Source organism: Centrocercus urophasianus, unplaced genomic scaffold (assembly GCF_019232065.1).
Source record: "Centrocercus urophasianus isolate 14NV4802_14NV808 unplaced genomic scaffold, USGS_Curo_1.0 seq_47, whole genome shotgun sequence".
NCBI lineage: Eukaryota > Metazoa > Chordata > Aves > Galliformes > Phasianidae > Centrocercus > Centrocercus urophasianus.
Window position 1 is genome coordinate 2,681,030 of NW_024885055.1, and position 14,373 is coordinate 2,695,402.

The 14,373-nt window shown below is 49.1% G+C and overlaps 1 protein-coding gene across 1 annotated transcript in view; it reads left to right on the plus strand.

Moving 5' to 3' along the window:
- The first annotated feature begins 3,177 nt into the window (after positions 1 to 3,177).
- Positions 3,178 to 14,373, plus strand: part of CBFA2T2 (CBFA2/RUNX1 partner transcriptional co-repressor 2) — a 51,671-nt gene continuing 40,475 nt past the window's right edge. The window contains 1 exon segment of the mRNA XM_042834500.1: positions 3,178 to 3,246. Coding sequence (XP_042690434.1) covers positions 3,219 to 3,246 — 28 coding nt within the window. The 5' untranslated portion in view covers positions 3,178 to 3,218.

The following is a 14,373-nucleotide window of genomic DNA, read 5'->3' on the forward strand; positions in this document are numbered from 1 at the left end:
TGCTGAGCTAGCTCATGCCACATCACTGAGCAGGGCAGTGGAGCTGGGCAGAAAGCTGTCCCTATGGGTGAGGAGACCAGGAGTAAAATCCCAAGATACAGAAATGAGTGACTGGCCAATGGGGACCCAGAGGAGCAGGTGATATGGAGCAGGACCTGCTTGTTGTCTCCTGAGATCCTCAATGGCTGCAGTGAGCTTCTTCATCTCAGAGAAGAAATGGAAGGTCTCGTAAGGAGATGTACATCTGACACTCAGCATTGGCAACTGCAATGCTCACACATCACTTTTCCACCCCTCCAGTTGTTCATCTTATCAACCAGGGCACTTTGGGGGAATGCAGCACTGCCAAAGTCACTGCTTTCTCAAACTGTAAAAAAAAAAATGGAGCCAGATAGCTTTTGGAAAACAAATGTGATATTAAAGATGGTTTCCCTATCCTTATCTCTGCATCAGGCACCCACCAGCTTGAATATACAAATGAGGAAGATCTGAGGTGGCTTCAGGGAAAAGATTATAGTTTCTAAGCCAGACTGAGCACTCTCAGGTTCACATGCGTTTGATCTGTGCCATAACTGATGGCCTCAGATTTCCCTTACTGGAAGCATTTTAGCACAGAATTATTGTCTTTTTGGGCTCAATAGCTGCAGTGTACTCTCACTCCTGCCTGATCTCATCCCTTCTCCTATCTCCTTCAGCAGTTCTCTCTCTGCAAGAGCCCATCTTCCTGCAGTCAGGAACACTGACCACTCTGGGCACTGCTGCATTTCCTTAGCAAGTAATTTGGGAATTTCCTTAGTGAGAAACTGCCCTGGAGCTGCAGGGAACGAAGTGCAGGCCTGAGATTTGCCCTAATTTTGAAGGAGGAGGAGAGGTGTCTATGATTTGAAGGACGAGAAGGGATAAAATCAGTTCACCAGTGATATTGTGACAGAACATGCCAAACTTTGAGGATCTCTGTGCTATTCATATCCTTCAGTCTGCTCCACTGTATATATTGTGTATGTAATGTCCATAGTTGAAGGGTACAATGAAGCATATCTGAAATGTCTGTGGGACTTCTAAACCCAAGAGATGCCTGCTCCTGGCCATCAAACTCAAACAAAGCTGCACTCAGTCACTGCACAGTAGCTCACCTGCAGCTGTGCTTCAAACAGGAACATGACCAGCAGTAACCCATGCAGAAATGGAGGGATTCACTGCCAGTTTGCTGGGAATGTGACCCTATGGGACAACAGCAGTGTTGCTGCCCTTCCTTCCCCAGTGCTATGCAGGGCTCACAGCTCTTGTTGCCTTGCTTATAATGACAGAGAGTTGATGGTGCATAGGACAGCCAATCTGAATGTTCTGCTCCGTCCTAAGAGGTGTGATGCACCCTGCGAATGCTGAGCCACTGGGCTTCATGGAGCAAAGAGCCACAGGAACACTGGTGCCAGTGTGATCTGCCAACTGCTGGCAAGGATTTCTGCACAGGATAGATGAGGTCCAGCTCTCCGGACCACATTAGTATTTCACTGCTGAGAACAGAAACCCCAGCTATAACTGAGTTTGCAGATACACAGCTACTTTCCTTTAAGGCTATTGGGAAGTTCCTGGCCCAGCCAGCCCACCCGCAGTGTCCCTAGGGAGAACCTATCACAGCAAATTCCTTAGCACAGACCACCTCTTGCTCTGTTTTCAGCTGCTGACTGCTTGTCAGCTCTGGGCTGGTGCTGCATGTGCAGCTGCAACAAAGCTCAGGCAGAACTTCTAGACACTTGGTGAAGCTCTTGGGATCAGCAATCCCAGCACTTTTGGGCTCAGTGGTAACCACCAGAGGGAAAACCAAGCTTTGGACTCTGCCACAATTAAAACAGCCACACTGGAGGTCTGTTGTGAACCGTTGACTTAGCATCAGGTTTTTTCACATAGGGTAAAAATGACATCTAAATGAACTGGCTCTGCAGTCAGGCTCTGAGGGGCATTCTTGCAGAGGCAAGATGCTGGGGGACCAGGTCTAAGGGAGAGCTGCTGGCACACCAGACTGCCTTACAGAGCCACAGCAAACCACATGGGCTTGTGATGGAGCTCCTCAGCCCTGTTGAAGGCTGGGCAGTCAGCTGCAACCATCCTCGCTGAGGAGTCCCATGTTTCATGGGGGTCTTGATGGAGGAAAAGCTTAACATGAGCCAGCAGTGTGCTCTTGCAGCTCGGAAAGCAAATGGTATCCTGCTCCATCAGAAGAGGGGTGGCCAGCAGGGACAGGGAGGTGATTGTCTGTCTGCCTCTCCTCTGCTCTTGTGAGGCTCCATCTGGAGTGCTGTGTCCAGGTCTGGAGCCCCAGTAAGAGAAGGACAGGGAGCTGTTGGAGAGGGTCCAGAGGAGCCACAGAGATAATCAGGGGACTGGAGCAGCTCCCTACAAAGACAAGCTGAGGGAGCTGGGCTTGTTCAGCCTGGAGAAAAGAAGGCTATTGGGTGACCTCATTGCAGCCTTTCAGTGCCTAAAGGGAGCCCACAAACAGGAGGGGAATCAACTCTTTGAAAGGGTAGATAACAGCAGGAGAAGGGGAAATGGTTTTAAGTTGAGGGAGGGAAGGTTGAGGTTGGATGTCAGGGGGAAGTTCTTTGCAGAGAGAGTGGTGAGGTGCTGGAACAGCTGCCCAGAGAGGCTGTGGATGCCCCGTCCATCCCTGGAGGTGTTCAAAGCCGGGTTGGATGGGGCCCTGGGCAGCCTGGTCTGGTATGAAATGGGGAGGTTGGTGGCCCTGCGTGTGGCAGGGTGGCTGGAGCTTCATGATCCTTGAGGTGCCTTCCAATCTTGGCCATTCTGTGATTCTGTGATTCATCCCAGCTGTCCTGCAGGCACCACGGAGCCCCTGAAACACCTCCTGCAGGACGTGAGCGGCGGTGCTGGGCTAGGACAGCATTCACCCTTAGAGCCTGGGCTGCGGGCACTGGGATGTGCCTCTGCGTTCTCCTCCCCAGACAGGGGCGAGGGGCTCGGCGTGGCCAGGGGAGCCGGGCTCATTTTGGACTACAACAGAACAACACTGCTGGCTATATCCTCGCCAAGGCTTCACCCGCATCGATATCGCCTCGTTTCTAATTCTCATTTGAACGGGTTACCCAGAAGCCGACCAACCGCCGCCCTGGGGCTGGCCGCGCCCCCCGCGTCACGCCGAGAGGCGGGCAGGGCCGGGCCGGGCCGCCTGGGCCGCGCCGGGAGCGGGGAGCCGTGCGATGGTGGGGATCTCGGGAGGCTGCAAGCGTAAGGACCGCCGAGCGGGGCAGGGCGGCCTGGCGGGGCGGGGGGCCCGGGGCTGGGCGGCGGGAGCTGGGCCGGGCGGTGCCGGCGCTGCTGGCCCCGCGCTTACGGCCGGGCAGCGACCTGTCTGGCGGTGCCTGCGCGCTCCTGGCGGGCCGGGTCGGGTTCGCAGCCCCGGGTCGTGGCTCAGCCCGGCTCTCCCCTGCGTGCCAACTTTGTGCCCGTTCCCCGCGGCGGTGGGCTGAAGCGCCTCGGCTTTTCGGGCTGTGTGTGTGTGTGTGTGTGAGATGTCGCCGGTGGGGCACGGAGCCTCCCGGCGTGCCCCGATGTTGGGGGGAGTGAAGGTGAAAAAGCTCTGCTTTCGTTAATTTTGTTAATTTCTCGGCACAGGAAGTTTATTGCCCGGCTGTGTTGAGCGCTGAAAGCTGTGAGCCTGGCAGGAGTGCAGGGAAGCGCAGCCCTGCTGCCAAGAAGCAGCATAGGTGTGCAGCACGTGTGTGTCGCAGGTCGGCATCCTGCTTCCCATCCCTGTTCCATGAACCGCGTGTGTGGGCACGGAGCTCAGAGCCACCCCAGGTAGGGGCAGAAGGGAGCGTGGTGCTCGATGCTGTCTGCTCTGCTCTTGTGAGGCCCCATCTGGAGTGCTGTGTCCAGGTCTGGAGCCCCCAGTATGAGAAAGACAGTGGCTGTGGATGTCCATCCCTGGAGGTGTTGAAGGCCAGGTTGGATGGGGCCCTGGGCAGCCTGGTCTGGTATTAAATGGGGAGGTTGGTGGCCCTGCGTGTGGCAGGGGGGGGTTGTAGCTTCATGATCCTTGAGGTCCCTTCCAACCCTGGCCGTTCTGTGATTCTATGATTCTGTCTGCTGGCTCATGGGCTGCACTGTGCCCTTAGAATGGCTGGTACGCTGTGGTTCAGAAAAGCATGAAGAGCGTCCCAGTGCTCAAAGAACTGGGGGATTTCTCTAATGAAGTGTAGTTGCTCGCAGGCAAGCAGCGTGTAAAGAAACATGGTTACTGATCATTCAGAAATGGAGCAGCAGCTGCAGTTCGTAGGCTTTCCACCAAAGTACTGCATTTCATTCTGGACGGCTGAATGAAGGAGTTCAAAATCACCTGTGGAAGTGACAGTTTCCTTTTCTGAGCAAAATGCTAATGAATTCCCTAGTTCTAATGAGTTCTCTACTGTCCTTACCCTGCTTTAAGCTTTATTCTGTTGTCCATGTGGCGTGCAACCGCTAGTTGCACAGTCAGCCTTCTTGGGTTGTATTAAATGTGCGCAAGCCATGATGCTGAACAGCTAAATACATTGATTCCTAGTGATCTGCACTAAAGAAGACCTTATGTCAGGTTTGTTTTTTTGCACTTTTTTTCCTTGGTGCATCTGGAAGCACCTTTGATTGTGTTGAGGTGGAAGTCTTTCTTAAATGATCTCCTTCATTCAGCCATTCAGTCTCCTATATTCAGACTTTTTGTGTTTTTCCAGGTCTGTGTGCAATACACACCTTTCCATCCATTTTTTCTTTTGCCATAGCACTACATACACTGCAACTGATCTGATGTATGGGCACTTGTTTAACTACTCTTGTGTAGAAGAAATGTTTAGAGCGTTCAAGAAACGTGTAGGTGTTGTCTTAAGGGATGTGGTTTAGTGGGGAAATATCACTGGTAGGTGAATGGCTGGACAGGATCATCTTGGAGGCCCTTCCCAACCTTGGAGATTCTGTGACTCTATGATTCTGTACACTGCTGGGTTTGGAGGTGTGGGCTTTACAAGCCACGGCTGTAATTCTAAGGTAAAGAAGCTTGCAAGTTTTGCTTGAATGAATGATGGAGCCCATCAACACTGTGAGTGGCTGAGTTCAGAGCTAAGGACATCCACATTGCAGCAGCCCCAGAATCTCTTTATCTTCAAAGCAGGAATTCACAGAAGTCTGCTGAAGTCAGGTGTGCTGAATGGAGGCCCTTCAGCCAACTTCTGTTAGGTATTGAGAGAAATGGGGGCTTTAAATTGCACACAGTATTTGTCTCTAAATGATGGAGCTGAACTGCTTTCAAAGCCAGCAGAACTGAACTCCAGGGAGAAGCTGGGTGCTGGTTATGTTTACATTTGCCTGATCCAAATGAAAAGATGAAGGAGCATTTTTCAGCGTTAGGGAAAGAATGCTCACTGTGCAGTCAGCTCCCACTCAGCTTGGAGATTATTTGAGGTAGGAAAAGATCCAAAGTTGTAACTTTGCATTGAGATTTTGCAGTCCTGCTTCTTCAACTCTGCTCAGCTGAAGAATTTTTCTGAGCAAATGATTTCCCAGCACCCATTGTAGCTGTCAGGTGAGGAAAAGCAGTTCTCAGATAATCACCAAGAAACCCCCAAAACCTGTTGTGAGGCTTTTCAGCTTTGATCTGATGTGTTAATCTTCTGCCATGATAATTGTTACCCTCTTCTACTGGTGTTGGGACACTTTGCTCACTTCACATCCTCCCCATTACCTCTGCCCTGCTGTGACTTTGAGAGACGGCTTCAGATGTAGGGGCAGACACCTGCTGAGCAGCAGTTAAGTAGTGTGATTGCAGCAAGCCCTGCCTCTCTGTAATCATTAGCCTGTGGATTTGAGGGGGAAAAAAAACACCGATGTAATACGAAGTTTCTTGCCTTGTTACAGTTTAGACTTTTTTGTTTTTTAGAGTGAGATCTCCCTCCCGAGCATCTCTTGCTTCTCTCTCTTTCTCAGCAGGAAACTTTCCATCAGCACACGTTTGTATGTGAGGAGGATGCAAATAGCTGCAGGACTTCGGCTCTCTCTCTTTGGATCCTATAAATCAGTCTTTGCTTTACTGTCCTATTTATGAGCCTGCAGCTAATGAGCCTGAATTACATGGCAGACTACAACTTACAAACTGCTTGTTCCCTCAGCAGGATACAGACACAAATTAAAGTGGAAAAGGGTTGGATTGCTTATTTCTTTAATTTTCTCTTTTCCTTTGTTTATATTATGGCAAGTGCTTCTTTTGTTTCTGCTGCATTTAAGTTTTTGACTGACCCCAGTGAGCAGAGCTGACAATATCTTATTCCCTCGTGGTATTATTCAGTCTTTTCTCTAAATGTGAGCAGCATTTCTCAGTATTTGACACGGTTTTGAGGCTGCATGTAAGCACTTACGTGTTTGCTCTTGCAAAGACTGGGGCCTATAGCCTGAGAGTTGCCCTGGTTTTGAAGAGGGAAGAGGGATAAAACCAGTTCATCAGTGATATTGTTGCAGAACACACCAAACATGAGTGCTGGTCACTTTTAAGCACTATCTCTCTTGTGCCCAAGAGCAAGCAGTGCCATAATGTTGGAAACCGTGCAGGAGATCAGGGCAGACGGTCAGGTTGGCTGAGCAGAGGTCTTCTTGTGCAGCTTAGGTGGAAGAAGAAAGTGTATTGTCAGTGGAAGAGGCATGGGAGGACTACAGAGATGTTGTTTGCCATGGCAGGGAGAGCATATGTGTGTGACAAGAGCTCAGTTAGAGTTGAAGCTGAGCAGAACTTCAGGGAAAAGCAAAAAAAGTCTATTTAAAATACGATAGCAGCAAGTGGAGGAGCAGAGATGACACTGTACTGTTACTTGGTGAATGTCACATCACAAATAGGGATGCCAGCAATGCAGAAATGTTTAATGCCTTCTTTGCTTCTGTGTTCAGCACCAATGATGGGCTCTGGGACCACCAGAGCCTTGAATTTGAAGACTGTGACTGCGCTAATAATAAACTCCTGGCCAACTCTGAACTCGTGTGCAATTTGCTGCTCCAGCAGGATGTATATAAATCTATAAATCTGAGGGGACCAATGGGATTCATCCCAGGGTACTCAAAGACCTGACTGATGTCATTGTGAGACCCCTCTCAATTATTTTTCAGTGGTTTTGGAAGTCTGGAGAGGTCTCAGTAACTGGAAGCTGGCAGATGTGGTCCTAAGAAACCAGACAAAATTGTGGAGGTGGTTATTCTGGAAAATACTGAAAAACACCTGAAAGACAGTGCAGTCATTGGTTGTAGCCAGCGTGGATTCACAATGGGAAAGATCTTTTTAATGAACTTTTTATAAGGTTTATAATCTTTTTATCACAAGGGAAAAGAAGACAAGGCATAATCTTGTGGGATTTCAGCAAAGCTTTCAGTGCTGTTTCTCCCAATATTCTTCTGGACAAACTACCCAGCATGCAGCAAGACAAAATCAGAATGCATTGGCTGATGGATTGGCTGGCAGATCAGGGTCAAAGGGTTCTAGTTAATGGGATTGCATCAGACTGGCAACCAGTCACTAGTGGGGTTCTGCAGGGCTCCATTTCCGAAGCAGTTCTCTTCCATATTTTCTTCAATTATGTTCTTAAAGTTCTTGAGGGTATGTTAAATTTGTGGATGATGCTAAATTGGGAAGAGCTTTGATTCTCTTGGTGATAGAAAGGCCTTGCATAGATATTTTGACAATCAGAGGGCAGTCCCCAACTGAAGTTTAAGAAGAGTGCACGCAGTATTTGTCTCTGAATGATGGAGCTGAACTGCTTTGCTTTCAAAGCCAGCAGAACTGAACTCCAGGGACCACAGAACAGGCTGCTCAGGGCAGTGGGCACAGCCCCAGACTGCTGCAGCTCACTCAAGGTTGGATTTTGGGTGGTCCTGTGTGGATCCAGGCATTGGACTCCGTGATCCTTGTGGGGTCCCTGCCAACTCAGGGTGTTCTGTTGTTCTGCAAAGATAGATGCTAGCTTTAATGTGGAAAACACCCTGAGCTACATTCTCTCTAGGAAGAAGGAATTACCCAGTGATGAAAACTGTAGGAGGTGGGTGAATGCTTTATCACACTGCTCGGTGCAGTGTGTGGGGGTGTTCTGAGTGAGATTGTTATGCCCCTAAGGCAGCTAGAAATAGTGGTCTGTCAAAGCAAGCAGGCTGGAAACAGCCAGCAGTGAAGATGGCTGCTGCAGGAGGAAGGAGCTGCAGTGAGACGCTGCGTCGGCATCAGCACAGGTTTGCAGAAACCTCATACCTGATTCATCCACTCGCTGTGAGGGAGGGATTTTCTCTTTGTCTTGGAAAAAAGACCCCACAGGACTTGAGCAAGATCATTCTTCTTTAGCTTCAAAACCCACAAATCAGCCTTGTATGGCTGTTTTCCTTTTCTCCGAGTTCCCTTTGCAGGAGAAGCAGGCACTTGTGAGCGTGATTGATCTCTCCTTCCTTGGACACCACCTCTCTTTGGATGTGATGAACTGTTTGTTCAGACGCCTGAGCTTTTTCACAGACTGCAAGGGGAGGCCAGGCTAACTGGTTCCAACTGTGGTAACTCAGAGTTAGATGAAACAAATCTTGCTTGTGGTGCAGCTAGATATTGTACATCCCTATCTCTGTTAGACTGATCACTGGGAGGAAAGTCAGGCCATTAAAATCCAACTTAAACGAAAACCCATAAGACTGAAGGAAGACAGTGGTCTTGTGCTCGATGTGTGAAACCAGATCCTGCCTCAGCTATGGTGCTTTCTGCAGCCTTGGACAAGTGGTTTGAATGTTTTTCTGGATGGTATCTGAAGTGTAAGTGCATCTTTTCAGTTTTGCAATATAAACCATGTCTGCTAGAAGCGCTTTAAACCTGGATCTTTTTACCAGATCCAGGTCAGGAAGTGATTGCACAGGACCAAACACCAGCAGGTATGACAAGGCTGTAACCTCTGACAAGAGAAAGTGACCAATGCCTGGCATGCCACAGAGAGGGGATGCTTAGAGGACTCCGCTGCAGCCAAAGCATTGTATGCCTGTGGCCCAGCTTGGATTGGTGAAGTGCTAAGGATAACACCAATGAGCCACACTGCTGTTTTATTGTGATAAACATAAAACATGTTGTGTCATTAGCAGCTTTATAGATAGGGAACAGGTAATGATGTCCACTTGGTGCCAGGAATTGAGCAGGCTGATTGCTAGCACAAGGCATCACTGGTTCTTGTCACTGGACTTAGCATCTGCCTGAGAAATGCTGCTGGGTTTTATCACTGGTCTCTAGGAAGTGAATAATTAAGATAGAGTTGTAATTTGTTTAAGTGCAAATTATGTTCATTGCCTTTGTTATCAGCCCAGTGATTTCTACTGTATTATGAGTACAGTTGCTGCGTCTGTTGGGAAGATTCTTAATGTCTTTGAGTATCCATTACAGAGAAATACTTCGTACTTGTTCTGAAACTAAATGGACCAGAAAGAAAGGAGAAATGTGGGCCTGCTTTGAAACTTCTGGATGTTCCGCATTAGTTTAAGGCACATGCTGACTTTCTGATATGCAGAAATTAAAAACAGTCTGTGAGGAGCTTGGTCTCAGTTTCTATATGCTGTAAACTAACTGGCTTTAGGTGTTAGTCCTTCCTTGCAGTAGTGTTGGGGAGAGTGAAAGGAACTCTTTCTAAAGCCGTAAAGGAAAGAGTTTTTTTCTGACTTGTAAGTGAGGATAAAAAAGAGCACGTACTTCAGGTAGAGCTCGTGTTTTTGACTCTGACTAAAGCAGGACTGCAGGGGGGTATGTGAGCCGAGTACAGTTTCCATCAGCCTGAGCTGCCAAGGCTTCACAGCTGCCTTGAGAAGTTACCAACAGATATCCTCTGTGTAAGAAGTCCCAGAGGCAGTGCTTCCCCCAGATGCATGATTTGCCCAGAACCCTTCCAGACTGAAAGCCATCTTCCTGAGGCCACTTGTCCAGCCAGCGCCACTTCTGTCGCCGCTGCCCTCCCACCCATCTGTGGCACCCAGTGTGTGGGTTTGATTCAGCTGTGATGGTGTCACTGGATGTGATTTTTACTGTGTCTGTGGACACCATGTTAATCAAGCCTGGCCTTCAGGCTCAGCTAACATTGTTTTTGCTCCATTTCATTCTTTTCTAGCAAGTGAAGCACTAATTTCTACTGTCTGGTGACTGGATTCAATCCTGCACATACGTTTTCTTGAAAGAAAGTCTTTGCAGTCTTGTTGGAATGTAAAGGGTCGCACTGTTCAAGCAAGGATTTTCTCCAATGTAGAGAATTGGTGGAATTTAAGAGAATATTTGGTGATGGCTCTCAACCTTGAGTTTCAAGGATATTTTCAGAAGATAAATGGCATGTTGCTGTCTCACCTTTGGGTCCATAGATGACACTTGAAAGCTTTACAAAATATTGCAGAATTCTCTCCTTACCAGGTATGGTTTTGAATGGAAAAGGTAGCAGTAGCTTTTTTTTTTTTTTTTTTTCCTGTGGATGTCATAGAATAATAACTTGACTACTTAGCATTGTTTCTGCAAGCATTCACTGTCTTTCTCAAAGCAGATGTAACAGATATGCTGGTTTGCTAGCATCAATAGCAGCTTCTCCCTGAGCTGAACATCCGCTTTTCTGTATCCGTGTGGTCTCCTGGGAGTTGGGCAGCCACTTCCTAACAGTACACTTAGTCACTGTAGCAGCAAGTTCCTCTAACCGTTACCACCGGGAGCAATCCCACCTGGCTTCTCTGTGTGCTTTGTCTAGCCATTTCTGGCATACAGGAGGTGTAGATCTTAAGTTCCCCCCAAATCCAGAAGTAGCAGAGTGTAGGGGCTTGCTCCTGCTCAGCAGATCCGTGACCCCACAGCCTTGTGCCTTCTGCATCTCTGCCCTGCTCCTCAGGAAGCATGGCGGGGAGAGCCTGGTCATCTTGCAGTCAGCATTCCTGCTGCTGACAGTAGCGATGGGAGTTGTTTTTTTCACACCTTGAGATGTGCGTGGTACTTATCAGGGTGCTTGTCTCCCTCCACAGCCTCTGCTGTAAGCATCCCACCCAAAAGTTTGGCTGCCTCTGTGCTGCGGATCTGTGGCCTGGCTCTGATATGGCGCAGCTGTGTAACCTTGACTCAGACCGCTGAGAGAGAAAATCTGAGAGATAAGAAGGGTTGAAACTACATCCTGAAGTCCCTGAATCGCTCAAGACTCAAGAAGGAAAAGAAATAAAATGGGGAGGTAGCAAATCCCAAAGGGAAGAGAAGAGGGAGGCTGTGTGCTGCTGTATGTAGGGCAGTGCTCTGCCAGGGGCTGCGGGCTTGGCTGGAGCAGCGGTGGGCACTGGAGGGATTGGGCTGGTGGCAGACAGCAGCTGGGCCTGGGACCTTCCCTGTTGCCTGCCTGCCTGCCAGCAGTAACTCTTTGGATGCCTTATCAGGAGTGGTGAGCACACAAATGCTTCTCCTAATATCTCATTACACCCCAGTTATCTTCTGTGTGCGTTAGCCAACAAATATTTGCTTTATACTTCTAAGTTCTTGTGTATCCTGCCTGCGGAGTCTCTTTCCATCTGGCTGGAGTTGCACGAGTGAGCTGGGCTGGAAGTGCAGGGTGCATCTTCAGGGCCAGCTCCTGCAGCATCTTACAAGCAGCGGCGTGGGGGAAATGCTCAACCTTCCTTTGCCTTCACACGAAGCAAGGAGAACAACAGCTGCTCCTTTGCACCCACCATCAGGGCCAGCTTGGATCTCTGCAGCCTGTCCCCTCCTCGAGGCTTTTGCTTTGCAGTTGTGTGAGTATTGCAGGTGACGTTTTATGGGTGTGTTGTGGGAAGCAAATCTTTCAATGGCTTTTGCTTCAGCAGAAAATTATTCCAGCACTTTTTTCAAGGATGTGAACGTGCGCTGCGTGGCACTTCCAGGTGCAGATGAGGCTGGTTTGCCTGGCTTAGGTGTTGGCAGGTAATTGCATGCACGGGGGGAGGGGGGGAAGTGGGGGGTCACTGAAGTCAGGATGTTAAAACACAAAGTCATCAAATGGCTCCCATCTTCCTCCCCCTGCGGGCAAGCTCCTTTGCGTCAAAACAGCCTGCCCAACAGATCTGCAGTCAGAGCCCTCCCTTCTCCCTCAGTGGGTTTGGTGGGGGCCAAGAAGCCTCTGATTAATTGTGACTGTAGAGCACTGAACTTGGAGGGGAGATGAAAAACTCTAAAATGTTTGCCTCCCTGGCAGCATACATGTGGGTTGGTAATTGGGTTTATCTTGTGACATCATTAGGATCTCTGACATTTCCAGCTTAGAAACAATAACTCTCCTTATCCGTCGTCATGTTTTTCTAATTAAAGACAAAGCTTAGTAAATATTTTTTAAATGATTGAATTTCCCGAGTATGGAAAACACATGTTGGGAGTCGGGCACGCAGAGTGCAATGTGCCTTTTCCCATAGCATCCCTTTGAGTGTACGAGTGCAGATACAGATTTAGAGCTGTGGGTGACAGGTTTATCTGGGATGATTGGCAAGGATTTATAAACCAAGGGGGGATTTACTTAGCTCTCATTCCCTCCTCTCCCCCCTTGCCTTCCCCCAATCCCGACCCCAGTCTCAGAAATAGGAAATTGGGATCACATTAAACCCTAATTGGTTTGGCTCCAGTAATAGTTCGGGGGCTGCCAAATAGTTAATTTATTGTGTGAGAGTTTGGCCATGTGTTGAGAGGCAAATTTGCTTTAAGCAAGGGATCTTTGTAAACTGTGCCTCCATTCATGTGCCAGGTCCTGTTTACAAGGCGGGGAGGCAGGGAGCGGTGCAGACGGCAGGAGGCTGCTTTCCATGACAATCAGGGCATGGCGAGGGGGGGAACCGAGCAACTGTGCTCTGACATCTCCAACCCCCCCTGCTTCTCGTTCTTCCTTTCTCCCCTCCGACCCGCTCTCAGAAATAGCTGCATAAAAGAGCTCAAAGTGGTTTTAACTGGCCTGTACGATAGGCGTTTGGAAACGGCCAGCTAGATAAGATGCGGGAGGCTCTCTGGAGAATAAATGCGTCTGTGTTGGAGATAACAGCAGGCCTGGGCTGTCACCTCTGAGCGGGGCCAGGTGGGAAGTCCCCGGGGTGGTAAGATTGCTTTTCCTCTACCACACAAGGAGGGGCCAGGGGAAGCCCGGCATCGCTGGCTGCTTTCCTTCGGCCCCCAGAAGCCCTCTTTGTTCCAGCCATGCTGGGTTGGTGGCTGCGTTGCCGCCCGGCTCTGCTGCTGCAAGCTGCTTCTGTTGGACCTGCAGCATCTCCTGTCCTTGGCTCCTAGCTGGCCTTCTGGAAGCCGGGCTCCAGCAGGAGAGCTTGAAGTACTGGCAGTCCTTCTTTAGGCTGACCCCTCTCACTTGAATGGGAGTAAATCAGATCAAGGAGGATGCTGCAGCCTGAGCTGTGGACTCTCGCTCCTAGCGTGGCTCTGGTTTTGTAGCAGAATTGTAAGGAATAAATTTGTGGCTGTAACGTTTCCCTTCGTTTCTTGCTGAGTTAAATAAAAAACTTCATGGCAGAGAGCTTCCAGCTCTGAGGCAACAAACTTGTTACTGCGGTGCTCAGCAGTGCCCTTTCTGTGTAAGCTGCTGTTTCCATTGTGCACTCGATACCTGAGGCTCAATATTGTGACCCTTTAATTTTCAGCTGCTAAAATGTGCCGTGCAAGTTGGCTAAAAGGGAAGAGCTCAAAGGGGAATTTGAAATAGTTATGCTGTGGAAGCAGTGTGTTTCTTTGGATATTTCTTAAGTGCTGAGTGTTTAGGAGGAATTGATAGGTAGCAGCAGTGCACTCTTAGCAGTACTTCTCCGTCTGTAACTCTTGCTTCCTGGGATGTAATAAAATCCATTAAGTTCTATTTATGTTCCAAGGCCCAATATAGTAATAGTTTTATTTAGATAATTGTGGCTGTTCTGCTGATAATCAGGAGACTGAAAACTTCCAGCCTTGCTGCAAAAGTCAGGCTGCCTGTTTCAGGGGTGCGGTGCTGGCACAGCCAAATGTCTGCCAGTTTCTCCAGGAGAGATAGCAGCTCACCAAAAGGAAATGGGATCAAACAGAGCCTCTTTGGGCTCCCCCGCTGCCCACACTGCCACCTGCTCCTCGGACACCAGCTGTCGTGTCGGGGCTGTGCTGGCTGTGCTGGCTGTGCTGTGCTGCCCAGGTCTGGCACCGAGGTGCTAGCAGGGTAAGGCCTCTCTAAGCGCTTTATGGAGACAAATTGGACAGGTATTAAGCAAACAGCAGTTATTTGTTCTGGAGAATGTCTTTTCATCCCGAGGTCTCAAAGCAGGTTAAACATTTATCAGGGAGCCACTCCCCACTTTCTCATCTTCTGCTTAGTTTGAAATGCAGCCATT